At 37.2% G+C, this 27,934-nt stretch overlaps 1 protein-coding gene and 1 non-coding gene across 2 annotated transcripts; both read left to right on the forward strand.

The window, feature by feature from the left end:
* The first annotated feature begins 6,612 nt into the window (after window positions 1-6,612).
* Window positions 6,613-7,551, forward strand: OR4F15 (olfactory receptor family 4 subfamily F member 15). Its single transcript, NM_001390411.1, has one exon. The coding sequence runs from the start codon at window positions 6,613-6,615 to the stop codon at window positions 7,549-7,551; it is 939 nt and encodes a 312-aa protein (NP_001377340.1).
* A 19,756-nt stretch (window positions 7,552-27,307) lies between these two features.
* TRNAH-GUG (transfer RNA histidin (anticodon GUG)) lies at window positions 27,308-27,379 on the forward strand. The gene has a single exon. It is a non-coding gene; the product is annotated as a tRNA-His (tRNA).
* The last annotated feature ends 555 nt before the right edge of the window (window positions 27,380-27,934 follow it).

The raw sequence follows: 27,934 nt of genomic DNA on the forward strand, positions 1-27,934 counted from the left end.
CATTCCGCCCATGGCAAAGGTCATGAGGAAGAAGGCTCGACATACGCAAAGGCGGGATCGAGCCTCAGGAGTCCCCCTGGAAATTCTCGAGCATCTACCCCCATAACCAGAGCCTGCCTACTTTACTACTTTGTGCTCTCCCCTACACCTCTGACTTTACGGGGGGCTGTCCCCCACCACCTCTTTCGGACAAGGAGTTAACTTAGAGCTCCAGTTAATAATAATTCCTGGGCATGATAAGACTGTTTCAACCTACAAACTCCTCTGAAGTTTCTCTAGCCTGCCTGACAGGTTTGTCCGGCCACATGTGATTGCTCACAGCCTCCCAACCGTGAGAGGCACAAGATGCTTTAAACCTTCTAAAAACAGGTTCCTTAGAAAAGTTAGAAAACCATTAGTATAAGTATAGTGGGCTGATTAGAAATTGTGTTGGTGAAGGGTTTTTCATTTGTTGAGCCAATGTTTGTTGCTGAGTCTCCACATCCCCTGCCCTTATACACATTAATGAATATATAGAAGAAATAAGTATTAACCTTTGATATTAATCATGTTAGACCTTAGGCTAAGTAAATTCTTTCCTTAACTAAAACCCACTACACCCTCACCCTACTTTATTTGGGTGGCGTCTGTTTTAAGAATAATCACCCTTGGAGAAAAAAGTGTCCTGATTGACAGACCGCTGTCACAAGGAGAGGGTCATAAATTGTCAGCAGGCCCCCTGGCCAGAAGATGATGTAACACCCCTAAGACCTCTGTATACATTTGTATGAAGCACCTGACCTTGATAAAAGTCAGGACTGCTGACCCCACGTGACTTTTGTATAACACCTCAGTGTATAAAAACAGACCCTGGAAAATAAAGACTTGGGATCAGTTCCTTGAAATACTGGCCTCCCCATGTCTTTCTCTCTCTCTCACTCTGGCTGAGTCTCCATCTGGAGTGCAGAACCCGCCATGCTTACTAATTATGCCTGGGCTTCTAAGATCTGACCGGGGAGGCCTCAGTGTCTCCTCTCCTTCGGGAGGACGGAAGGACGCCTGTGGCCTACGTAAGTGGCGCAAGCTTCTTGTCTTGAAGTTTTATTGGTCTCCCGTGTAAACCAAGCTACTCAGCCTTTTTTCTCCACTGAGTTTTCCTACTGAGCTATCCTCATTCTATTACTCTTTACATCTCTAATTAATGTCTAATTGAAGCTATTGTATCCTGATCCTCGCCGAAGCCGTCTCCCCTTCAAATACCTTGGATCAGCCGGGGCTGGACCCTAGCAGTTGCCATTTCCTTCTCCAGAGGATCTTCCTGAACCAAGGATTAAACCCACATCTCCTGCATTGGCAGGTGGGTTCTTTACCACTGAACCACCTGGGAAGCCCTAATTATTTAAGTCTAAATAAATAATAACTGTAATTCATGTCCTTATAGTTCTTGAAAGTAATAGTTAGACCAAAACTAGAGAATTCAAAGTGGTATATCTTCTAAAGACAATGGTCTTAAGGAGAGCACATACTTATTCCATGGGAGGTCTGGCATATCTGAAAGTGACCAAGCACCCAGAACCTAGCATATCCTGCTAGAAACCATTCAGAGACTAAACTATCACTCAAAGACATTAGATGAATAGTCGAGAAATTTGAAGCCTTGAAGACAGGGATTGCGTAAGTTTCCAGATATGTTGACATTTGCTGTTTGTATTATTTTGTCTTCTTTGCTCTTGAAGGAATTTTAAAGTAGATGCAGTTTGTCTTTGATCCCATTTCTCCTTTTCCTAGCTGTCATTCCTGTCTCCTGCTGAGCTCAACAGCTCTTTCCCTGCCTTATGCAACAACCTATTGGATGATGAATTAGTATTAAAATGGATCGCTTATTTCTTCATTGTCAATGCTCTCATGTCTTGCATACATAAGATCTCAGCTAAGGAAAGTTATCTGGTAACTTATTTGTTTTGTCTGTAATAGCTTAATGAAGCACTCTCCTCTTAGTAATGTATTACTAAGTAAATGTAAAACTAGGGAATTCAGTATGTTATCCTAAAAGAAATCAATTCTTAAACTAGGTTTCTATTACAAAATAATCTGGGGTACTGGGGCTTTTAAGATCATGCATCTGAACCTCCCATTCTACCATTTCTTCCTTTTTATTATAATTTTCCATCTAACTGACCACCTCCTGGTCTCCTGCTGCATTTAACAGATCAGTTTTGCTTGGCACTTCTTTTTCTCATCTTTCTTTCATTTTACTTCTGATTTATTAAAAGCACTAAACTTCTTTTTTTAAAAAAGTCCTTCCTGTCCTCTGGCTAGCCTCTGTCTTGATATAAACTTCACATAGAATCTCTGATTTTTTTTTTCCTGAATGACCCTACAAATCATCTTCTAACTTTCTAACTCTATTTCTTATAAGTTAACTAATAGTCAAATTTACCACCATTTCTTTTGCTATTCTCATTTGTATTTTTTGCTATTCAAATTTCAATTTGGAGGAACCACACTTATATTTTCACTTCCTAGTGTATTCTCATTGTTACCCCTACCTCATGGAAGTCTTAAAATACTTTTGTTTAGGAGCATTTTTTTTCCCTTAGTGGTCAGAGGAATTCTTTTTGCATTATTTTTCTTCCCATTTCATAGATATATTTTGATTAGTTAGTTCATATTATGGAGATTTGTTTAGAAGTCATAAAATGATTTATACAGCTCTTAAAGTTGTTCTGATAACTTTATGGTCCCATTTTACATCTATTCATTTTCTTACTTCACTATTTTATTCCACATAATTTATATCTATTCTTTTATCTTTATTTTATTCTAATAGCAGAGTACAAAGTACTTATAGATGTGGCATAAATTATATTTGTTAAATAAACATGTGAATAAGCCAAGAAATACAGCCAGCATCATTTTTGAGTTGCTTTTCAATCAGTACAAAGGATTATGATGCATCAATCCTACCTCAAGTTTTATAATATATTCAGAGAGAGAAAATTCATGCATATTTATTAGAAAACTGCTGAAAATTAATGTGATAGAAATTATAGATGTGAAGATTCAGATAAAGGAGATAAAGGAAGCAGTCAGAAAACTGAGGAGAAATTTCCTGAATGTGGAAATTGAGCTAAAAGCAGACAGAGTGTTTGATAATCCCAGGTATTTAATGACATAACATTTCTTCAAATGTTCCTATCCTTTCTAGAGAATAAAAATCTGTATGTAACAGACCAAAATTGCATTTCCTGTCATGTATATGGACTTCTCAAAGGCAGGAATTCTTGTCAATGCTATATCCCCAGTGACTGGAATAGTGCTGGGCATTCTGAGCACTCAAAAATAGTTATTGAATTAATGAACAAAAATCATTCAGAGAATCACTCGGGAGTCAATCATACATCTACTTGTCCAAGAACATATTGGTTGAGTGATCACCATATGTTCCCTATCGTTGTTGGATATTAGTTATTCAGGCTTGGTCCTGGATATAGTTGGAATCAGAAAGCACTTACATGTAGTTTCAGGGGAAAAGTCAAGATGCACAATTTGTACCTCCTCTTTCAATATCTCAATATTTAGGGAAAAAAGATTTTCCTTTTTCTTCTAAATTATTTGTTCACATGTAATAAAGTTGTAGTATACAGAATATTGTTATGGTCCCCAAAGATGTCCAAGTATGAGTCTTTGGACTTGTGAATGTGTTACCTTGCATGGAAGCAAAGACTTCACATCAGAGTCAGGGAGGAGATGTGATGACAGAGGCAGTTTGGAGTGATGTACTTTAAAGAGGGAAGAAGGGGTCATGAACCAAAGAATGCAGACAACCCTGGAAAAAGCAAGGAAATTGATTCTTTCCTAGATCCTCCAGAAAGAATCCAACTCAGCAAACACCTTAATTTTTAGCTTGGAAGACCCATCTCAGTTCTCTCATCTCCAGAACTGTTAGATAATACATTTGTGTTTTTCAGCCACTAAGTTCCCAGTAATTTGTTACAGGAGACATAGGAAACTATTAAAATGCAATGGATTTTCAATCAGAGTCAGGGATTCTTGACCCTAGTATAAACTCTCCCACCAGTCACATTTGTGATAATAAAGAAATAACTTCCTATATCTTATTCTGTATAAGTTGTTTCACTGAGGAAATAGATGTGAAATAAATCAGGAACACCTCATTAAACAGTGGAACAGTATAAACTCTCCCACCAGGCACATTTGTGATAATACATAAATGACTTATCTTATTCTGTATAAATTGTTTCACTGATGAAATAGATGTGAAATAAATCAGGAACAGCTCGTTAAACAGTGGAATTCTGATAGTCTATCTCTGGCAGTTCTTGCTTCTGAAGGATTGTAGTTTTGTCTTTACCTCCCCATGCTGGGATCTGGCTCATATCCTTTTGTTCTTTTTCTGGAATTTAAAACTCAATTATCCCCCTCTCTCAATAAAGACACAGACACTGTCTGACTCTTCACCCAATATTTATTTCTGTCACTCTTTAACCATTCCAAATGTGTTTTAAAAAAGAAATGTGACTGTCTTTATGTGGCAAAGTTATCTTTGAGGATATGATGAATGTGCATCATTTATAAGATAAAATGTTTTTTCCATTTTGAGATATATCAAAGGCTTTATTGACTATTTTAAATCAAGAATTGATATCTTATATTAGAAGTTTGGAACCAACCTGTTCATTCCCTACTCTCAGTTTGTAATCATAAAAGTTTGTTTTCTGTGTTTTTGAGTCATTTCTGTTTTCTAAATCAGTTCATTTGTATCATTTCTTAGATTCCATAGGTAAGTGATGTCATATATTTCTCTTTCTCTGTACGACCTACTTCACTTAGTACAGTAATCTCTAGCTTCATCCATGTTGTGGGAAATGGCCTTATATTTCATTCTTTTTATGACTATTATTTCATCATACATATGTACCACATCTCCATGTCTTCTTTGTCTGTTCATCTGTCGATGGACTTTTAGGTTGTTCCATATTTTGGCTATTGTGACTAGTGCTAAAATGAACATTGGGATGCATGTATCTTCTCAAGTTAGAGTTTTCTTTGGATATATGCCCACAAGTGGAATTACTGGATCATATAGTAACTCTATTTGTTTTTAAGGAAATTTCATATCATTCTCCGTAGTGCCTGCACCAATTAAATTGTCACCAATAGTGAAGAAGTGTTCCCTTTTATCCACACTTTCTCTAGCATTTATCATTTATAGACTTTGATGATGGTCATTTTTGATATGCTTTCTTGATTCAACAAGTGTAAAGAACTCATTAAGTACCTGGTTGTGTTAGTCATTATTGGTGATTGTGATGATGTTGAGGACTACTCAAATGAACCAGATATTATTCCTGTACCCAAGGACTATGTTTTGATAAAGAGATGAAAATTTATACAATCATGAGACAATGAAATAAATGCTAATGGTGCAGAGGGAGTATAGAGACTTGGGCAATTTGGAAGATTTCACAAATAAGGGAGGGTGGGATATTTATAATTGGATTTTTTTTAATTCTTTTTTTTCCTGGTTAACTTTTTATTTATTTTTTTAAAAATTTTATTTTATTTTTAAACTTTACAATATTGTATTAGTTTTGCCAAATATCGAAATGAATCCGCCACAGGTATACCCGCATTCCCCATTGTGACTGGAAGAATAAAATGAAATTTTGAAAAAGAAAGAAAGAGGCCTAAGTCTTTCTGATCAAGCCTTCCCTCCGAAAAAGGAAGGTTCTGAAGGTTCATCATGGCTCAGATGGTAAAGGGTTCACCTGCAATGCAGGAGACTTGAGTTCAATCCCTGGGTTGGGAAAATCCCCTGGAAGAGGGCATGGCAACCCACTCCAGTATTCTTGCCTGAAGAATCCCCATGGACAGAGAAGCCTGGTGGGCTACAGTCCGTGGGTCACAAAGAGTTGGACACAACTGAGCAACTAAGTCCACATTGCTCTAATTGAGCCATGTGATTGACAGAACAGAGACTCAGAAAGCTGTATGCTGTACATGAGGAATTGTTAGGTGGTTTGTATGAATTGGGCTTCCCTTGTGGCTCAGCTGGTAAAGAATCTGTCTGTAATGCAGGAGACCTGGGTTCAATACCTGGGTTGGGAAGATGCCCTGGAGAAGGGAAAGACTACCCACAACAGTGTTCTGGCCTAGAGAATTCCATGGACTGTATAGAGTCAGACATTACTGAGTGACTTTCACTTTCACTTTCTTATGAATGGCTGAAATAATATTCATTCATAAGAAATAATGATCAAAAGAATTTGAAGATGACTTATATGTTATTGAAGTAAAACACACCAGGCAACAGGAAATAGGAAATATCCATGTAATACTAGGAGAAAGCAAAAGGGAAAGAGGTCCAGAGGAAGAATAATTTAGTAGTAGTAGTTTTGAAATTCATAATGCCGTATGGGAACCATAGTATTCCTGTAAGCAGAAGTCAGGTGTGCATGTAGTGAAGAGTGGTTGTGGGAGATGTTAACATGATAATTTTCTCATGGACTGGAGGCTTTCTTTCTCAAATACCAATATTGTCTAGGCAATGCTTGTTCGTTTTCCTTCTTCCTTTAGGTAAAGTGAAAAGTGATCCTGGTGTCTGAGACAATGGATGTAATGAATCAATCCATAGTATCAGAGTTCATATTCCTGGGATTCACCACTTCATGGAAGATCCAGCTCCTCCTTTTTGTCTTCGCCTTTTTGTTCTACTCTGCAAGCATGATGGGAAACCTTGTCGTTGTGTTCACTGTAGCCTTGGATTCTCATCTGCACTCCCCCATGTATTTCCTCTTGGCTAACCTTTCAGTCATTGACATGGTATTTTGCTCAATCATAGTCCCTAAAATGATTTATGGTATTTTCAAGAAGCATAAATCCATCTCCTTTTGTGGATGTATTACCCAGATCTTCTTTAGCCATGCTGCTGGGGGCACTGAGATGGTGCTGCTCATCACCATGGCCTTTGACAGATATGTGGCCATATGTAAGCCTCTCCAATACCTGACCATCATGAGTCCAAGAATGTGTCTACACTTTTTAGTCACTTCCTGGACCATTGGCCTTATACATTCATTGGTTCAATTGGGTTTTGTAGTAGATTTACCTTTTTGTGGTCCTAATGTGTTAGATAGTTTTTACTGTGACCTTCCTCGGCTCCTCAGACTTGCCTGCACAAACACCCAAGAACTGGAGTTCATGGTAACTGTCAATAGTGGGCTCATTTCTGTGGGCTCCTTTGTCTTGCTGGTCATTTCCTACATCTTCATTCTGTTTACTGTTTGGAAACATGCTTCTCGTGGGTTATCCAAGGCCCTTTCCACTTTGTCAGCTCATATTACTGTGGTGGTTTTCTTCTTTGGGCCACTAATGTTTTTCTACACCTGGCCTTCTCCCACATCACACTTGGATAAATATCTTGCTATTTTTGATGCATTTATCACTCCTTTTCTGAATCCAGTCATCTATACTTTCAGGAACAAGGAGATGAATGTGGCAATGAGGAGACTGTGCAGTCGTTTTGTGCATTATAAAAATATTTCCTGATTGAATTGCTATGAAGATATGGAACTATAGATTCTCTCTCATGCTGGTTTCAGAAAAGACATTATGCAATTTCAGAGAAATATTCAAAACCTAGGCAGTGTTGTATGCCTATAAATATCTTGTTTAATAAATTATGATATCTATTTCACCATTAAATTGCAAATCATGTCATTCTTTAATACTCTGTACATCAAAGTGTTAAAAAGCAAATAATATGTCCTTTGTAATCTATCTGGTCTTAAGAAAGTACCATGTAAATGAGCAAATAATGACATTTTATCTTTTCTTTTTATTGACCAGCTATTATATTGATAGACAAACTGGGCATTTTTATTTTCTTTCATCTACTTACTACCAATCTTGATTTTAATTATCTTTGTTCCTACTTCACTTCTTATTTCCCCAGTTTTTACATATTTTTGCATCTTTATCAAGTTTGTCTATCTGGAAGTCTGGGAAATTATTAATCCTATGTTGAAATTATAGAATTTAAAGCTAGGATAGATTACCAACAGTGTTAGTTCTCATTCCCACAGCTGCACATGCTAAACCCCGGAATTGAGAGGTGGCTACGGTTTGCCAAAGAGCACACAGCTAGAAGTCACCAGAGAGAGACAGGTACCAGAAACCATGCCTCCCGTTGCCAGGTCACTGACCTTTCACTTTCAAATCAATTTTGCATTTGATTTTCTGTTCACATCCAACTCTTTCAGCTTTCTCCTGTAGTCCTGTTTGAAGGGAGAGCTTCACAGTTCTCATTTGTACCTCTTCTCCCTACAAAATTGTCATTAGCGTTTAGTACTTCTTTACCAGTTGTAAAACTTTTCCTTGTTCCTACTATTACCATAACAAAGGTGGATCCTACCAAAGCCAAATTTTAAACCTTAGCTTTAATTATGAAAAACATTTAAAATTCATTATTAAACAGTATTCTTTTGTCTTCACTGGTGTTCAGAGAGACCTTTGATTAAATTCTATTTCGTAGGCTTGAAATCCCCCCTAATACTTAACAGTTAATATTGCTCTCTCTACTGTGGGAAATAAATGTGATTGGTGAATTGTGTACTCTGCTTAAGTAAGTCACACTAAGTTCATTGTGTCCCTCCCAGAAAGATAAATATTTCAGCAAATAGAAAAAGAAATATTTATAAAATCTGTGTGAAGTTTCTCTTTTACAAGAAATTGTGCAGTTTGTTATTTAATATGATTGCTAAAGAATAGACAGAAATCTATTAATTGAAGTTTCTTTCATGATGCAATGGAGTTGATTCATCATCATTTGTGTCCTGGGGAAGGTAATAACTGATGCCACTCATATAGTGCTTTTTACAATTTCAGCATTGTTCATAAGTCTTATGGAGTGGATATTCTCATCATCTCATTTCATTGAGGAAGTGTCTGAGAAACAAATATGTTCAGTATCCTCAAGGTCTATTAAGCAATAAGCCTGGACACAAAGTCTTGCAAAAATTGTTTTTTAATTTTCCTTGGGTCATAGTTGATTTACAATGTTGTGTTAGGTTCGGATGTACTGCAAAGTGAATCTGTTACACATATAAATATGCTCAGCCTTTTTCCGATTATTTTCCCCCATAGACCACTACAGAGTAATGTAGTACATTAAGTAGAGTTCCCTGTGCTACACAGTAGGTTCTTATTAGTTACCTATTTTAGATATAGCAGTTTGTATCTGCTAATCTCAAACTAATTTATCCCTCCTAACCCTTTCCTCCTTTGCTAACTATAAACTTGTTTTCTATGTCTATTTCTGTTTTGTGGATAAGTTAATTTGTATCATTTTTTAGAGTCCACATATAAGCAATATTACATTTATCTTTCCCTGTCTGACTTACTTGGTATGAAAATCTCTAGGTCCACAAATGTTGCTGCAAATGACATTCATTATTTCACTCTTTTTTATGGCAAAGTAATATTCCATTGTGCATGTATGGGTGTGTGGGTGTGTGTGTGTGTGTGTGTACACCATATCTTCTTTATCCATTCCTCTGTTTATGGACATTTATGTTGCTTCCATGTTTTGGTTATTGTTAATAGTGCTGCAATGGACATTGGGGGTTGTGTATCCTTTTGAAACATGTTTTTCTCTGGAGATATGCCCAACAGTGGGGTTACTAGATCATATGGTAGATCTATTTTTAGTTTTCTAAGGAACCTCCATACTGTTCTGCATAGTGGTTTTATCAGTTTACGTTCCCACTGATGGAGTAGGAAGGCTCTCTTTTTTCACATCTTCTTCAGCATTTATTGTTCACAGATTTTTTGATGATAACCACTCTGACCTGTGTGAGATGATACCTCATTGTAGTTTTGATTTGCATTTCTCAAATAATTAGTGATGTTGGCATCCTTTCATGTGCTTTTTAACCATCTGTATGTTTTTTTTGAAGAAACATCTACTTAGGTCTTCTTCCTATTTTTTGATTGGGTTGCTTGTTTTTTGATATTGTGCTGCATGAGCTATTTGTATATTTTGAATATTAATCCCTTGTTGGCTTCTTCATTTGCAAATATTTTCTCCCATTCTGATGATTTTCTTTTTGTTTTGTTTATGCTTTTCTTTGCAGTGCAAAAGCAAACTCTTTGCTACCCTATGGACTATATCCTGCCAGGCTCCTCTGTCCATGGGATTTCCCAGGCAATAATACTGGAGTGGATAGCCATTCCCTTCTCCGGGGGGTTGAATCTGGGTCTCCTGCATTGCAGGCAGATTCTTTACCATCTGAGCCACCAGGGAAGCCCTAAGTTTAATTAGGTCCCATTTATTTTTGTTTATATTTTCATTACTGTAGGAGGTAGACTGGAAAATATCTTGCTCCAATGTATGTCAGAGAATATTCTGCCTGTGTTTTCCTCTAAGAGCTTATAGAGTCCATTCTCACATTTCATGACTGCAGCCATGAAATTAAAAGACGCTTGCTCCTTGGAAGAAAAGCTATGATGAACTTAGACAGCATATTAAAAAGCAGAGACATTACTTTACTGACAAAGGTCAGTATAGTCAATGCTATGGTTTTTCCAGTATCATGTATGGGTGTGAGAGCTGGACTATAAAGAAAGCTGAGTGCCAAAGAATTGATGCTTTTGAACTGTGGTGTTGGAGAAGACTCTTGAGAGGCCCTTGGACTGCAAGGAGATCCAAGCAGTCCATCCTAAAGGAAATCAGTCATTGGAAGGACTGATGCTGAAGCTGAAGCTCCAATCCTTTGGCCACCTGATGCGAAGAATTAACTTTTTGGAAAAGACACTGATGCTGGGCAAGATTGAAGGCAGGAGGAGAAGGGGACAACAGAGGATAAGATGGTAGAATGGCATCACCAACTGTATGCATATAAATTTGAGTAAGCCCCGGAAGTTGGTGATGGACGGGGAAGCCTGGTATGCTGCAGTCCATGGGGTCACTAAGAGTCGGACACGACTGAACAATTGAACTGACTGATTCTCACATTTAGGTCTTTGATCCATTTTGAGTTTATTTTTGTGAATGGTGTTAGGGTGTGTTAAGTCTTGCATTTTTGATCCAAGTTCTGTTATCTTAACTTCTGCACTGTAATTGATCTCTGGTAATAAAAGATATCAGAATGGCTCCTTTACTTAAAAATAATGCCTTTTTGTAGGTCTTCCTCTAGCTATTCCATCACCCTCAAAACCCTATATATCTGTGAGACTATTAAATTTCAAATTATTTATTGTGTATGTAAAGCCAGTTAGGTATCTTTTCTAGGTACTTACTTCTATCAAAGTTGAAATATCAAATTGTTCCTGAAATACTGTAGAGGAAAGAGTCTGTCTACAGGCTCAAGAAGATATTTGAATGGATCTATTATGTTTAATATACTAAAATATCCCTTACCCTATCCTTCTGGTAGGAGCTGAGGGACATGGCATTATCAGGTCAGCTTTAATAAAAAATTACAGGAGGAAGGACTATACAACTTTTCAGAAAGTGTACATTGCAATGATTCTTCCAGTACTTTTCTCAAAGGTACCAAGGATAATTTACTTAATCACATACCAGGGGAAAAAGTAATAGCATAACATTGTGAGGACTGTCGGACACAGTTTTTGACATGTGTACCTGGATTCCTGAAGGGTTATTGTAGCTCTTTTGTATAAGTGGAGGCATGTGGGAATTAGGTACACACAGAGTCCTGGTCTAGATTGGTGCATAGTGGGTCCACCAAATGACAACCCATAATGATCATTGCACCATTTCCTGAATGGATAATCTGAATGGATATACTTGGTAGTTGGTTCAACTCCTACACTGTTTCCTTGCCCTGTGGGTCACAGCTATAGTAGAGGGCAAGATACTGAACTGCCCCATCCACAGGCCTAAATAATATTTTAAAAATTATATTATTTTCTGTAAGGATAATGATGGCAAAAAGATATACAAAATATATAGAAATGGTGATGAGCATCCTATTTCCATTTAATTCACAACTGTAGCCCCTATAAAACCGTACAGACCTTGAAGAAAGATAGTGGACTATTGTAAGCTCAACCCAGTAGTAGTCTTTACTGTAGCCACTGTACCAAAGGTGATATCTTTGCTAGAGCAGATTAACATAGCCTTGGGTATATAATATGTGACCATTGATCTGGCACAAAAAAAAAAAACAACTTTCTATCTCTTTTAGAAAGAAGTAGAAATAGTTAGCATTCACATGGAATAAACAACAACACATATTTACAGTTTTACCCTTTGTTATACATAATCTAAAGAGATCTGAGCTATCTGAACATTTTATGGACCATTATAATTGTTTATCATATTAATGATATCATGCTATCAAACCCTTTAAAAAATAAGTTCCAAGTGCATTCAGTCCTTTAGTAATGTATATGTGTTTTCAAAGGAGGAAATAAATTTATAAATAATGAGGGAATTGCCACACCATTAAAATTTTAGGAATTCACAAAATGGATTGAGGATTTAAATGTAAGACCTAGAACTACAAAATTCCTAGAAGAAAACATAGAGCAAAAATTCCTTGACAGTCTTAGCCTAGTGCTTTGTGATGACATAAAGGGGTGAAGAAAGCTGAGCGCACTTAAGAATTGATGCTTTTGAATTGTTGTGTTGGAGAAGGCTCTTGAGAGTCCCTTGGACTGTAAGGAGATCCAACCAGTCCATTCTGAAGGAGATCAGGCTTGGGTGTTCTTTGGAAGGAATGATGCTGAAGCTGAAACTCCAGTACTTTGGCCACCTCATGGGAAGAGTTTGACTCATTGGAAAAGACTCTGATGCTGGGAGGGAGTGGGGGCAGAAGAAGGGGACGACAAAGGATGAGATGGCTGGATGGCATCACTGACTCGATGGACCTGAGTCTGAGTGAACTCCGGGAGTTGGTGATGGACAAGGAGGCCTGAAAGTGAAAAGTGAAAGTGAAGTCGCTCAGTCGTGTCCGACTCTTTGCGACCCCATGGACAGCAGCCAACCAGGCTCCACTGTCCATGGGATTTTCCAGGCAAGAATACTGGAGTGGGCTGCCATTTCCTTCTCCAGGGGATCTTCCCAACCCAGGGATCAAACCCGGGTCTCTTGCATTGCAGACAGACGCTTTACCGTCTGAGCCACCAGGGAAGCCCAGGGAGGGCTGGCGTGCTGCAATTCATGGGGTTGCAGAGTCGAACACGACTGAGGGACTGAACTGAACTGAAAGGGTGAGAGGGAGGGAGATAGAAGGGAGGCTCAAGAGGGAAGGGATGTATGTATACTTATGGCTATTTCACATTGTTGTACAGAAAAAAAATTATCCTACAATTAGAAATAAATAATGAGTAGGGTTTGAGATGATCTGAAATAGAGAATGAAAATTAATTAATTAAAAAAAAAACTCCTTGAAATTGGTCTTAGCAACAATTTCTTGGATAAGACACCAAATGCATAGACAACAAAAGGTAAAATAAATAGGTGAGACTGTGAGAGTTGGACTGTGAAGAAGGCTGAGTGCCGAAGAATTGATGCTTTTGAACTGTGGTGTTGGAGAAGACTCTTGAGAGTCCCTTGGACTGCAAGGAGATCCAACCAGTCCATTCTGAAGGAGATCAGCCCTGGGATTTCTTTGGAAGGAATGATGCGAAAGCTGAAACTCCAGTACTTTGGCCACCTCACTTGAAGAGTTGACTCATTGGAAAAGACTCTGATGCTGGGAGGGATTGAGGGCAAGAGGAGAAGGGGACAACAGAGGATGAGATGGCTGGATGGCATCACTGACTCGATGGACGTGAGTCTCAGTGAACTCCGGGAGTTGGTGATGGACAGGGAGGCCTGGTGTGCTGCGATTCATGGGGTCGCAAAGAGTCGGACACAACTGAATGACTGATCTGATCTGATATCAAGTTTAAAAACTTCTACACAGCAAAGGAAACAATCCATATATTAAAAAGGGAATTTACAGAATGGGAGAAAATATTTGCAAGGATATATCTGATAAGGGATTAATATCCCAAATATATAAAAACTCACCCAACTCAATACCAAAAAGCAATTAATCTAATTAAAAAATGGGCAAAGAAGTTGAATAGACATTTTTCCAAAAAAGACATGCAAATTGCCAATCAATGTATAAAAAGGTGCTCAACATTACTAATCATTGGGGAAATATAAACCAAAACCACTATGAGATATCACCTCACACATGTTGGAATCACCTCACAATGCATGCCTCTATCATTAAAAAAACAGAGAGGAATTTCCCTGGGGTGACCTAATTGTTAGAGTTCCAGGCTTTCATAGCTGTGGCCCAATTTTAATCTCTGGTTGGGAAACAGATCCTACAAGTCAAGCAATACGGCCAAAAAGAAAAAGTTGGTGCAGCCTCTAAGTTACTATAAACAGCATGAAAATTTAGAGAACAGTATGAAGTTTCCCCCCAAATTAAACATAGAACTACTGTGTGTGTGTATGTGTGTGTGTGCATGGGTGTGTCCTCAATAGCATCCAACTCTTTGCAACCCCATAACTTTTCCGTGGTTCTCTGACCTTGGGATTTTCCATCCAAGAGTACTGGAGTAGGTTGCCATTTCCTCCTCTAGATGATATTCCCAACCCAGGGATCTATAAAATGTAGCAATTCTACTTTCTGGCTATACAGTGAAAAGGGAAAAAATCAGCATCTTGAATATTTACACATCCATCTTCATCGCAGAATTATTCAAGTAGCAAACATATGGAAACAATAAAAATATCCTTAAATGGATGAATGGATAAAGAAAATGTGGCATATATACATTGTAGAATATTATTTGGCCATGAAAAACGAAATTGTTCCATTTGTGATAACATGAATGAGTCTGGAGGGTATTATATTAAGTGAAATAAACCAGACAGAGAAAGACAAATATTGTATTGTATCACTTACACATGGAATCAAAAAAAAAAATGAGCTGATTTTATACAAACAGGATTGAATGTTTCATGGGCTGGAAAGAGAGAGAAATGGGGAGATAGAGGTCAAAGAGTAAAACTTTCAGTTATAAGAACAAGTTTAGAGGCTCTAATGTACAAGGTGGTGACTATGGTTAATATTATGGTATCATGTACTTGAAAGTTGTTGAAAAAAAAAGTCTTAAAATATTCTCACCACAAACATACACACAAACACACACACACAAGTTAACTATGTGAGTCTGTGGATGTGTTAATGTTCTTGATTTTGGTCACAATCCCATATTACATATGTATGTTAAATCATTCGGTGGTATAATTTTGTTGTTGTTGTTCAGTTGCTAAGTTGTGTCCAACTCTTTGAGACCCCATGGACTGCAGCACAACAGGCTCTCCTGTCCTTCACCATCTACCAGAGTTTTTGCTCATATTCATACCTATTGACGCAGTGATGCTGTCTAACTATTTCATCCTCTGTCTTACCCCCTTCTCTTTTTGCCTTCAATCTTTCCCAGCATCACAGTCTTTTCCAATGAGTTGGCTCTTCACATCAAGTGGCTAAAGGATTCAGCTTCAGCATCATTTCTTCCAATGGATATTTAGGGCTGATTTCCTCTGTTATTGACTGGTTTGATCTCGTGCAATCCAAGAGATTATCAACAGTCTTCTCCAGCACCACAATTCAAAAGCATCGGTTCTTTAGCACTCAGCTTTCTTTATGATCCAGCTCTCACATCCGTACATGACTACTGGACAAACCATAACTTTAACTATATGGATCTTTGTTGGCAAAGTGATATGTCTGCTTTTTAACACACTGTCTAGGTTTGACATAGCTTTTCTTTCAAGGAGCAAGAATCTTTTCATTTCATGGCTATATCCACCATCTGCAGTGATTTTGCAGCCCAAGAAAATAAAGTCTGCCCTTACTTCTACTTTTCCCCCTTCTATTCGCCATGAAATCATGGGACCCCAGATGCCATGATTTTAGTTTTTTTAATGTTGAGTTTTAAGCCAGCTTTTTCACTATCTTCTATCACCCTCATCCAGAAACTTTTTAGTTCCTCTTCACATTCTGCCATTAGAGTGGTATCATCTGCATATCCAAGATTCTTTATACTTCTCCCGGCAATCTTGCTTCAGCTTGTGGTTCATCCAGGTCAACATTTCACATGATGTTTTCTGCATATAAGTTAAATAAGCAGGGTGACAATATACAGCCTTGACGATCTCCTTTCCTAATTTGGAAGCAGTCCATTGTTCCGTGTCCAGTTCTAACTGTTCCTTCTTAAACTTGCATATAGTTTTCTCAGGAGGCAGGCAAGCTGGTCTGGTATTCTCATCTGTTTAAGAATTTTCCAGTTTGTTGTGATCCACACAGTCAAAATGTGAAGTGCTGAACTGGATGAAGCACAAGCTGGAATCAAGATTGCTGGGAAGCATATCAATAACTCAGATACACAGATGACACCGCCCTATGGCAGAAAGTGAAGAGGAACTAAAGAGCCTCTTGATGAAAGTGAAAGAGGAGAGTGAAAAAGCTGGCTTAAAATCCAACATTCAAGAAATGAAGATCATGGCATCCGGTCCCATCACTTCATGGCAAATAGATGGAGAAAAAATGGAAACAGTGACAGACTTTATTTTCTTGGGCTCCAAAATCACTGCAGATGGTGACTGCAGCCATGAAATTAAAAGACACTTGCTCGCTGGAAGAAACGCTATGAGCAACCTAGACAGCATATTAAAAAGCAGAGACATTACTTTGCTGACAAAGATCCATACAGTCAAAGCTATGGTTTTTCCAGTGGTCGTGTATGGCTATGAGAGTTGGACTATGAAGAAAGCTGAGCACCGAAGAATTGATGCTTTTGAACTGTGGTGTTGGAGAAGACTCTTGAGAGTCCCTTGGACTACAAGGAGATCCAACCAGTCCATCCTAAAGGAAACCAGTCCTGAATATTCACTGGAAGGACTGATGCTGAAGCTGAACCTGTAATACTTCGGCCACCTGATACAAAGACCTGACTCATTCGAATAGACCCTGATGCTGGGGAAAGTTGAAGGCAGGAGGAGAAGAGGCAAACAGAGGATAAGATGGTTGGATGACATCACTGACTCAATGGACGTGAGTTTGGGTAAGCTCCAGGAGTTGGTGATGGACAGGGAAGTCTGGTGTGCTACAGTCCATGGGGTCACAAAGAGTCAAACACGACTGATTTACCTGAACTGAGCACAGTTAAAGGCTTTAGCATAGTCCATGAAGCAGAAGTAGATGTTTTTTTTGTAATTTCCTTCCTTTATCTATGATCCAGCAAATGTTGACAATTTGATTTCTTATTTTTCTACCTTTCTGGAAAATATAATTGTATATATTGAAGCCCATTGTACTCTTTAAATATGTGCAATTATATTTGTCAATTCTTCCTTCAAGTTTAAAAAAAAAAAATAGGAGTTCAGTGGTCTGTAGAATGTCAGGACAGCCTCCTTTTTTAAGCGGAGAAAGTTTTATTGAAAGGCTATACAAGGAGATGAGCTGTCTCACACTCTGAAAAGCCTCAAGCTCCCTGAAGGGTTTCAGCAAAGCATATTTAAAGGGAAGTGCAAGGGTCACAGGGTATGTGATTAACTTGTGCACATTTAATAAAATCACTTTGCTGCACACACTGGAAACTAATATAACATTGTAAATGAACTATACTTCAATTAAAACACACAAAAAAACTTTTCTAGAGCTGTACACTTCTCAAAGCTGACAACCTTTCATATCTTCCAGTACATGGAGTGATATTCGTCATATAGAATGTTTCCTCCAGAAACAGGAGTAATATAACAGGCATTGTGTGTCTTTAGTAGTGATCAGTTCAGTCACTCAGTCATGTCCAACTCTTTGCAACCCCATGAATAGCAGCATGCCAGGCCTCCCTGTCCATTACCAACTCCCAGAGTTTACCCAAACTCATGTCCATTGAGTCATTGATGCCACCCAACCATCTCATCCTCTCTCATCCTCTTCTCCTCCTGCCCTCAATCTTTCCCATATCAGGGTCTTTTCCATTGAGTCAGTTCTTTGCATCAGGTGGCCAAAGGACTGGAGCTTCAGCTTCAGCATCAGTCCTTCCAATGAACATTCAGGGCTGATTTCCTTTTAGCATGGACTGGTTGGATCTCCTTGCAGTCCAAGGGACTCTCAAGGGTCTTCTCTAACACCACAGTTACAAAGCATTAATTCTTCGTTGCTCGGCTTTCTTTATAGTCCAACTCTCACATCCATAAATGACTACTGGAAAAACCATATCCTTGACTAGGCAGACCTTTGTTGGCAAAGTAATGTCTCTGCTTTTTAATATGCTATCTAGGTTGGTCAAAACTTTCCTTCCAAGGAGTAAGCGTCTTTTAATTTCATAGCTGCAATCACCATCTGCAGTGATTTTGAAGCCCTAAAAAATAAAGTCAGACACTGTTTCCCCATCTATTTGCCATGAAGTGATGGGACCAGATGCCATGATCTTAGTTTTTTGAATGTTGAATTTAAGCCAACTTAGTAGTGATAGAAGGTGTAAAATGTGATAAAATTTTTTCTCCTTTTTCCCACCAAAAGGATATCCTCTCCAAAGTGAAGAAAAATTTTCTATTTATTTATTTTAATTTTTTTCTACATCTCTCTGTCTTTGAACATTGGAAGCTCTCTATAACCAATTAGCAATGGAGAAAACACAGCCTACTTATGAATAGTTATGCATGTCATAATGGCAACAACTGTAAGTAAATGGCCATTGCATTAAATTCTATTTAGAGATAGCCTTGAAGGAGAGTGGTGAAGGGAAAACTTTCTAATGGAAAGAAACTCAGGGAATACCTTTAGTTGCACAATTCTCTTGGAAGGAAATGTAGCTCATGGTACATATATTACTAATTGTGGGCAGGCCTAATGGTTTGCATATTTATTTAGGTTCTAAGAAAGAAAAGCTATAAAATTATTGGCATAGAGTTCTGTGTAGAAGAGGTGTGTAGCCAGATTTCTCAGAAAAGTACAGAGAATGACAATGTTTATTCTCATGTAAGAGCTGTTTAGAGGTTATTCACTAAACAGGAATAAGATGACCTGCCCCTGTGGATGTCTATTAAACCTCTTTTCTCAACTATTCTAGAACTATATAATTGGCACTAGAAGTGGTCATAGCAGCTAGTTGATATCTCTACATAAAATCAGCAACATGCATTTCCCCTCATTGAGCTGGTCTGTCTACCATAACTACCACTTGCCCAAGCTGCAAAACAGAAGTAAGTGGTCAGCATCTTGTATAGTGTGATATCTCACTTGACTATTAGAGGGCCATCTGCCTTATGGCAGGTTGAATAAAGCTCAAAACCCTTCTTTTATGGAAGCGGGAGATGCTTATCTCTATAGGGATATAAATCTCTTTCTTTATCTCTCTTTCTGTAATCTAAATTCATAGGAAGAAATATTATTTATATACTTATGCATCTTGTATATACACATCTAATAGATATGCATTTAATATAAAGTACTGTACATAGTATTTACTATAATACCTATACATTATTCATTATAAATATATAATATATAAATTATATATATATATATATATAATTATATATAAACATAAACCTGGTGTACTGCAGACCATGGGGTCGCAAAGAGTCAGACACACCTTAGTGACTGAACAAAAGCAACAAATATATGTCATGCTGCTGCTGCTAAGTCGCTTCAGTTGTGTCCAACTCTGTGCGACCCCAGAGATGTCAGCCCACCAAGCTCTGCCGTCCCTGGGATTCTCCAGGCAAGAACACTGGAGTGGGTTGCCATTTCCTTCTCCAATGCATGAAAGTGAAAAGTGAAAGTCAAGTCGCTCAGTCGTGTCCGACTCTTAGCGACCCCATGGACTGCAGCCCACCAGGCTCCCCCATCCATAGGATTTTCCAGGCAAGAGTACTGGAGTGGGGTACCACTGCCTTCTCCAATATATGTCATAATGCATATTATATTGGGGGGCTTCCCTGGTAGCTCAGTTGGTAAAGAATCCACCTCCAATGTAGGCAACCCCAGTTCGATTTCTGCATCAGGAAGATCCCCTGGAGAAGGGATAGGCTACTCACTCCAGTATTCATAGGCTTCCCTGGTGGCTCAGAAGGTAAAGAATCCACCTGCAATGCAGGAGACCTGAGTTCAATCCCTGAGTTGGGAAGATCCCCTGGAGTGGAAACCCACTCCAGTATTCTTGCCTGGAGAATCTCCATGGACAGAGGAGTCTGGCAGGCTACAGTCCATGGGGTCGCTAAGAGTTGGACATGACTGAGTGACTAAGCACAACACAGCATACTATACTTATGTAGTATAAATTATTTGTCTTTCCCTTCCACAGGGCTTCTGCAGCAGTACCATTTGATTCATGGAATACCTTTAGTGCCTTACCTGTTGCTATAATATCACATACAATATTGCATCTGGACTTATTTTTATAGGAAGTGAAGTGTGATCATAGCATTCACTGGACTTACGCTCCCACACCCAGAAACAACTGGCTTGAAATATTAGTGTAATGAAAATGCTCAGCTTTTGTACCAACTGGGAAATGAAAACCTTGCAAGATTAGGGTGCTGTTTGATGCAGTACAAATCTTACCAGTGACTAATATATACTTTGCTATCTATTTAAGGCTGGAATGTATGACCAAAGTAGAAAAAGTTACTCTAACAATAAGTCCAAATAATTTACTGGGGAAATTTATGCTTCCTGTTCTTTTGAACTTTGGTTTAGTAGGTTCAGAGACCTGAGTGTCCCAGGGAAGAATATTTCCAAAGGCAATTCTGCTGAGACCAGTCTTTAACCACTTTGGGCTAAAATCACTGAACCTACAGACTGAAAAGGATCTACAGCTGATATTTGTGGTGACTGAGGCAAGAGTGAAAATGGACATCCATGAACTATATGTTGAAATGTTTTAAAGTTAATAGAATCAAGGTAATGGAATCTTGAGTATATAAAATTTTATCCTTCGGTGTAATAGAATCTTGAGTATATGAATTCTATCTGTTAGTGTCAAGAAATATATATATGATAACTGTTATGCATATCTAGAGCAAATCTTGTAAAGTTAGGCTTATAGACTTGGGGAAGTTTGAAAAGAAATCCCTGGGTTTTGGAGACCAGAACATGATCTGGTAGGATGCACCTAGGCTCTAGGTGGACGTACTCTTTGGTTCCTTGGAATTGTCACGCCATGATAAAAGGCCATGACTGGGAAGGGACCAATGACCAATTTAATGTCTTCTAAGAATAGGGGCCAGGGCACAGGATTCTATCATTTGGGTCTAAGGACAGTACTGCATGTCAGGTTGACAGATCTCAAATACCAGGAGGAAATTTGGTTTCGATTTCACAACAGAAACTAGGGATATTAAGTACAGAACTCAGGGGGTTTGTTGGAGTGCTTATTAGTGCCTCTTTGCACAGTAATTCTCATCAATGCAAAATAGTGACATCACATTAAACAAAGGATTATCTCAGGACTGATAACCTATAGAAGTGAAGTTTAGTTTATCCCACTACATAGAATGTGCTGTTCAGCTAAGTTCCTTTTTCTATGGAGATAAAAAGAAATGAGGAACATTGTTTTATCAGAATAAGCCTCATAATCAGCCATGCAAGTGGAGATTTTTTAAATTTATTTTTTATTGAAATATAGTTGATTTATATTTCAGATGTACTGCAAAGTTTGGTTTTATATGTATATGTTCTTCAGAATATATATATATATATATATATATACTTCAGATCCTTTTCATCATAGGTTATTACAAGATATTGAATAGAGTTCCCTGTGCTATACAATAGGTCCTTGCTGTTTATTTTTTATTTTTTTAATAAAAATATAGTTGATTTAAAATATTTCAGGTATACAGCAAGGTGATTCAGTTATACATATGTATAAATTCTTTTTTGGACTCTTTTCATTATAAGGTATATAATTCTTTGTGCTGTATAGTAGGTGCTTTTATTTGTCTCCTTTATATGTAGTAGTGTGTATCTGTTATTGGAGAAGGAAATGGCAACCCACTCCAGTGTTCTTGCCTGGAGAATCCCAGGGACAGGGGAGCCTGGTGGGCTGCCATCTCTGGGATTGCACAGAGTCGGACACGACTGAAGCGAGTTAGCAGCAGCAGCAGCAGTAGTGTATATCTGTTAACTCCAAATTCCAAATTTACCCCTCCTTCCCTTTCCCCTTTGGTAACCATAAGTTTGTTTTCTATGAATCTATTTCTGTTTTGTAAATAATTCATTTGTATCATTTTTTTAATTCCACATATAAGTTATAGCCTATACTATTTGTCTTTCTCTGGCTTACTTCACTTAGTATCATAATCTCTAGATCCATCCATGTTGTGAAATGGCATTGTTTCATTTTTGAAAGCTGAGTAATATTCCATTGTATATATATGTATTAGTCTCTGTGTATATATATACATGTATATACACAATATGTGTTTATATACACACACACACCATATCTGCTTTATTCATTCATCTGTTGATGGACATTTAGGTTGATTCCAAGATTGACTATTGTAAATAGTGCTGCTTTGAACATTGGAGTGCATGTATCTTTTTGAATTAGAGTTTTCTACAGATACTTGCCCAGGAATGGGATTGCTATCTCATATGATAACTCTACATTTCATTTTCTAGATCAACTTCGTATGGTTCTCCATAGTGGCTGCACCAACTCACATCCCCACCAACAGTATAGGGGGATTCCCTTTCCTCTACACCCTTTCTAACATTCATTCTTTATAGACTTTTTGATAATGGCCATTCTGAAAAGTGTGAGGTTTTGATTTGCTTTTACTAATAATTAGCAATATTGAGCATCTTTTCATGTGCCTACTGGCTATCTGTATGAATCTTTGGATAAATACCTATTCAGGTCTTCTGCTCACTTTTTCATTGGGTTGATTTTCTTTATATTGAACTGAATGAGTTGTTTGTTAATTTTGGAACTTAATCTTTTATCAGTATCATCATTTGAAAGCATTTTCTCCCATTCTGTAGGTTTTCTTTTCTTTTTTTTTTTTTTTTGTTTGTTTGTTTGTTTCCCTTGGCTGTGCAAAATTTTATAAGTGTGATTAGGTTCCATTTGTTTATTTTTGTTTTGCTTTCCATCTTGGAGATGGGTCCAAAAATATACTGCTATGATTTTTGTCAAAGAATGTCCTGCCTATGTTTTCCTCTAGAATTTTTATAGTGTCCAGTCTTATGTTTAGACCTTTAATCCATTTTGAGTTTATTTTCATAATCAGTATTAGAGAATGTTCTAATTTCATTCTTTTCCATGTACCCGTCCAGTTTTCCCAGCACCATTTATTGAAGTGACATGTCTTTGCTCCATTGCATATTTTTACCTCCTTTGTTATAGATTAATTTACCATAAGTATATGGATTTATTTCTGGACTGTCTATCCTGTTTCGTTGATCTAAGTGTCAGTTTTTGTACCAGGACCATACTTCTTTGCAGTGTAGTCTGAAGTCAGGGAGCATGATCCCTCCAGCTCTATTCTTCTTTCTCAATACTGTTGTGGCTTTTCAGAATCATTTGTGTCTCCCTACAAATGTTAAAACTTTTTGTTCCAGTTCTGTGAAAAAAATGCCATTGAGAATTTAATAAAGATAGCATTGAATCTATATTGCCTTGGGTAATATGGTCATTTTAACAATGTTAATCCTTCCAATCCAATATATCTTTGCATCTGTTTTTGTAATCTTCAATTTCTTTCATTAGAGTATTATACTTTTCAGAGTACAAGGTTTTTGCCTAGTTAGGTAGGTTTATTCCTAGATATTTTATTCTTTTTGATGAGATGTAAATGGGATTGTTTGCTTAACTTCTCTTTCTGATATTTGTTCTTTGTTCATGTAGGGAAAAGCAACATATTTCTGTGTATTGTGTATCCTTCAGCTTTACCAACTTCATTGATGAACTCTAGTAATTTTTTAGTGGTGCTTTTAGGATTTTTCTGCGTATAGTATCATGTCATCTGAAGACAGTGACAATTTTACTTCTTTTCCAAATTGGATTTCTTTTCTTTTCTTCTCTGATTGCTGTGGCTAAAACTTCCAAAGCTATGGTAAAGAAAAGTAGGCTTCCTTGTGTTCTTCCTAATCTTAGGGAGAATACTTTGTTTTTCACCATTGAGTATGATATTAGCTCTGGGTTTGTCATATATGGCCTTTATTATGTTAAGATATGTTTCTTCTATACCCACTTTCTGGAGAGTTTTTTTATCAAATGGATTTTAAACTTCATTGAAGCTTTTTTCTGCATCTATTAAGATGATCATATGATTTTTTTTCTTCTATTTGTTAATGTGATTATCACATTGATTTATTTGTGGATATTAAAAATTCTTGCATCTCTGAGATAAATCCCACTTGATCATAACATATGATCTTTTAAATATATTGTTGGATTCTCTTAGCTAGTATTTTGTTGAAGATCTTTGCATCTATGTTCATCTATGTTCTATAGTTTTCTTTTTTGCTATCATTGTTTGGTTTTGGTATCAGGGTAATGCTAGCCTTATAGAATGAGTTTAGTAGCATTCTTTTCTCTATTTTTTAAATAGTTTCTGAATGATAGGTGTTAACTCTTTTCTAAATGTTTGATAGAATTTACTTGTGAAGCCATCTGGTCCTAGACTTTTGTTTGTTGGGAGTTTTTAAAATACTGATTTAATTTCTGTACTGGTAATTGATCTGTTCATATTTTCTACTTTTTTCTGGTTCAGCCTTGGGAGATAGCAACTTTCTAAGAATCTGTCCATTTCTTCTAGGTTGTCCATTTTGTTGGCATAAAGTTGTTTGCAGTAGTCTCTTATGATTGTACTTCTGCTGTGTTGGTTGTAACTTGAGTGTACTATTTTTTGCCCTGGCAGGATACAAAATTAAATATTGAAATTTTTGTCTTATTACCTAACAATCACATAGTCCTGAAGTACTTGTCAAAAAGTTTGTTGCTGGTATTTTCAGATACATACATATAGGTGCAGATGTAAGTAGAGATAGACATAGAGATAATTATTGCACAACATCACACTACGTGTGCTATTTTACCATCCACAGTTCCATTCAGTAGTGTGTATGGTGTCCTTAACTGTATAGAATTGAAACTTGTTTTTAGTGACTTCAGAGGATTTAACTGTATGGATGCATCATAATTTTTTAAATTTATCATCAGTTGGTATCTGTTTCATTAACTTTTAAGCTTTATTCACTGAACTTCTGTGTTGCTAAATCTTTATACACATCCATGTGCTTAGTCGCTCAGGCATGTCTTTGCAACCTCAAGAACTGTAGCCCACCAAGCTCCTCTGTCCTTGGGGGCTCTCCAGGCAAGAATATTGGAGTAGGTTGCCATCCCTCCTCCAGGGGATCTTCCCAACTCAGGGATCAAACCCAGGTCTCCTGTATTGCAGGAGGATCCTTTACTGTCTGTACCACCAGGGAAGCCCATATACATCCATAGTTAGTCAATATAAGATTGAATAAAAATTAAGTCACATATGTTCTTCTGCTATCTAAACTATAACAGAAAAATTAATATGATTAGAGTTAAATTTTGAGTTAATATTTATCTATTTTCAGAGTTTATTTCTAATGGGTGATTACCAATATTTATAAAATTTTCAACAAAATAACACAAATATTTTGTGCTATTATATACAAAATATTCCACTTTTGTTTCCCTCTTTCTCTCCAGTGACTTATTATAGTTTTTGATCCTTTGGTTGCTCTGGTCAAACCAATTAGCTCTCTAGGGGCAAAGTCCCATGATCCATGAGCTCCTTCTAAACTGTTTTTGCATTATCATTTGGTCACTCTTTCTCTCAAGCTGTAAATTGCTTCCTTCTAATGTAATTCTCCTTATGGAAGAATTTTATATGGCATTTTGTTTTATGGAACATAGGAAAATCTCAGACTCTTCTCTTTATACAGGTAAAATGGAAGTATGGAAATAAATTTGACAATGCAAAGAGTGCCTTACTTTCAGGCATAATTTTTGTTGTCATAAGTGCTATAAATAATAGTGATATCCTCAAGTTTATGAGTGTTATCCTAAAAGCAAAGTAAATAGCATGCAGGATAAGGAATTGAATAATGCAAAGAATAATTGTACAAAAGTTTATTGACACACTGGAAAAGGCTAACTGACTGTGACTTTTAGTTAGTATCACATTGTTCTTAGGGTAATGTGAAAGATATTAAAAAAGGTCAAATGGTTTTGTAATATTTTGGATTCAGCATATGTTGCAATCAATCACATTTACAGTCAATGACAATCAGTTCATTGATGCTGATTAAGAATGCTTCTCACCATCTGCCACATAATAAACAAGCAGTAAAAATTAATGACACTTGAAAGTATTTTTTAAAAAGGTAATTGTGTTTTTCTCTCCATTAGCTTTACAAAAGAAATGTGTATAAACTGATCATCTCCTGTGAAAAAGGGAAGGAATTTATTATGAACTCAAATTTATAAGGTGGGAAAGGATTACAGAAATATCTCAATAGAAATAAAAGGTATTGAGACCAAAAGATGCAAAGCTGAATAAATAATTTCCAGTGTAATGACACTTTAAAATACGATGTGGAAAAAAATTGTAAACACTTAAAACTACCGAGAGCTTGAATTTGTTTTCCTAGTCTCTTGGTTATAAATAGATTATTTTGTAAGCTTAAGGTGAATGAAGAAAGTTTAGAGAAAGTTAAAAAATGAAATTTGGGGGATGTAGGTAAAAGAGGGAAAGTGAAAAAGAAGTCCTAGGAGGAAATTTTAAAAGGTAATGAGTTTGCTGAATCTTGAAAACAGAAAGCTAAGGGATGACTTAATTTGTTGCATATATGTACATAAAGGTTATTTGAAAAGGACACAGAATTATCTATATTTACCATAGCTATAGAAAGTAAAAGTAGAGATGGTCTTAAATTAGAGGAGGCAGTGTTTTACTTGGTTGCAAAGAAGGTTGAGCTGAGGAGATTGTTAAGCTCATGATATTTTTAAATTGAGGGAGAAACATATAAATTATGTTTTTAGTTAATATTTTGCTTAAATCAAACAGCTGTACATAGATCCCTTTCAATTTGGTGACTATTTGAAACTTCAGTTACCAATATTTCCTTCATCTGTAAAAGATTAAATGTCTGGTAATCTGTTTGAAGGATTAATCAATTCTCCATGGAACAAAAAAAGGACTAATCACAACAGAAGGCAAGGCATTATGCCTTGGTCTGAGAGTTACAGGTATCTAATGAGTTTACAGGGTTCCCTGGTGGCTCAGAGGGTAAAGCGTCTGCCTGTGGAGCAGGAGACCTGGGTTCGATCCCTGGGTTGGGAAAATTCCCTGGAGAAGGAAATGGCAACCCACTCCAGTACTCTTGCCTGGAAAATTCCAGGGACTGAGGAGCCTGGTAGGCTACATTCCATGGGATCGCAAAGAGTCAGACACGACCCAGCGACTTCAGTTCAATGAATTTTAAAACATGGGCATAGCTAATTTGTTTAAGAAAAATTATTTCAAAGCATAGCCAATAGGCAAAAGATTTTAGAACACCTTCATTCAGTTTGCCCCTGTATTTGAAGACTTTTAGGTGAATAAAGTCTCCATCTAGAATCATCTCTTTTTTTTTTCTAATTTTATTTTATTTTTAAACTTTACTCTTGCTCTGGACTGAGATTGGGATCCTGACTTTGTCTCAAGTGACTTTAAAACTGTGATGACCCAAACTTTTCAAATTTTTACATTCCTTTACATTTGGATGGATACACCTAAGTTCCATATTTATATCTTATTCTGCTTTAAACGGAGGAGGCACTGGCACCCGACTCCAGTACTCTTGCCTGGCAAATCCCATGGATGGAGGAGCCTGGTAGGCTGCAGTCCATGGGGTCG

Source organism: Bos taurus, chromosome 10 (assembly GCF_002263795.3).
Source record: "Bos taurus isolate L1 Dominette 01449 registration number 42190680 breed Hereford chromosome 10, ARS-UCD2.0, whole genome shotgun sequence".
Lineage (NCBI taxonomy): Eukaryota > Metazoa > Chordata > Mammalia > Artiodactyla > Bovidae > Bos > Bos taurus.

Coding starts and splice junctions, on each gene's coding strand:
- OR4F15 (NM_001390411.1), top strand. CDS start 6,613: ATGGATGTAATGAATCAATCCATAGTATCAGAGTTCATATTCCTGGGA.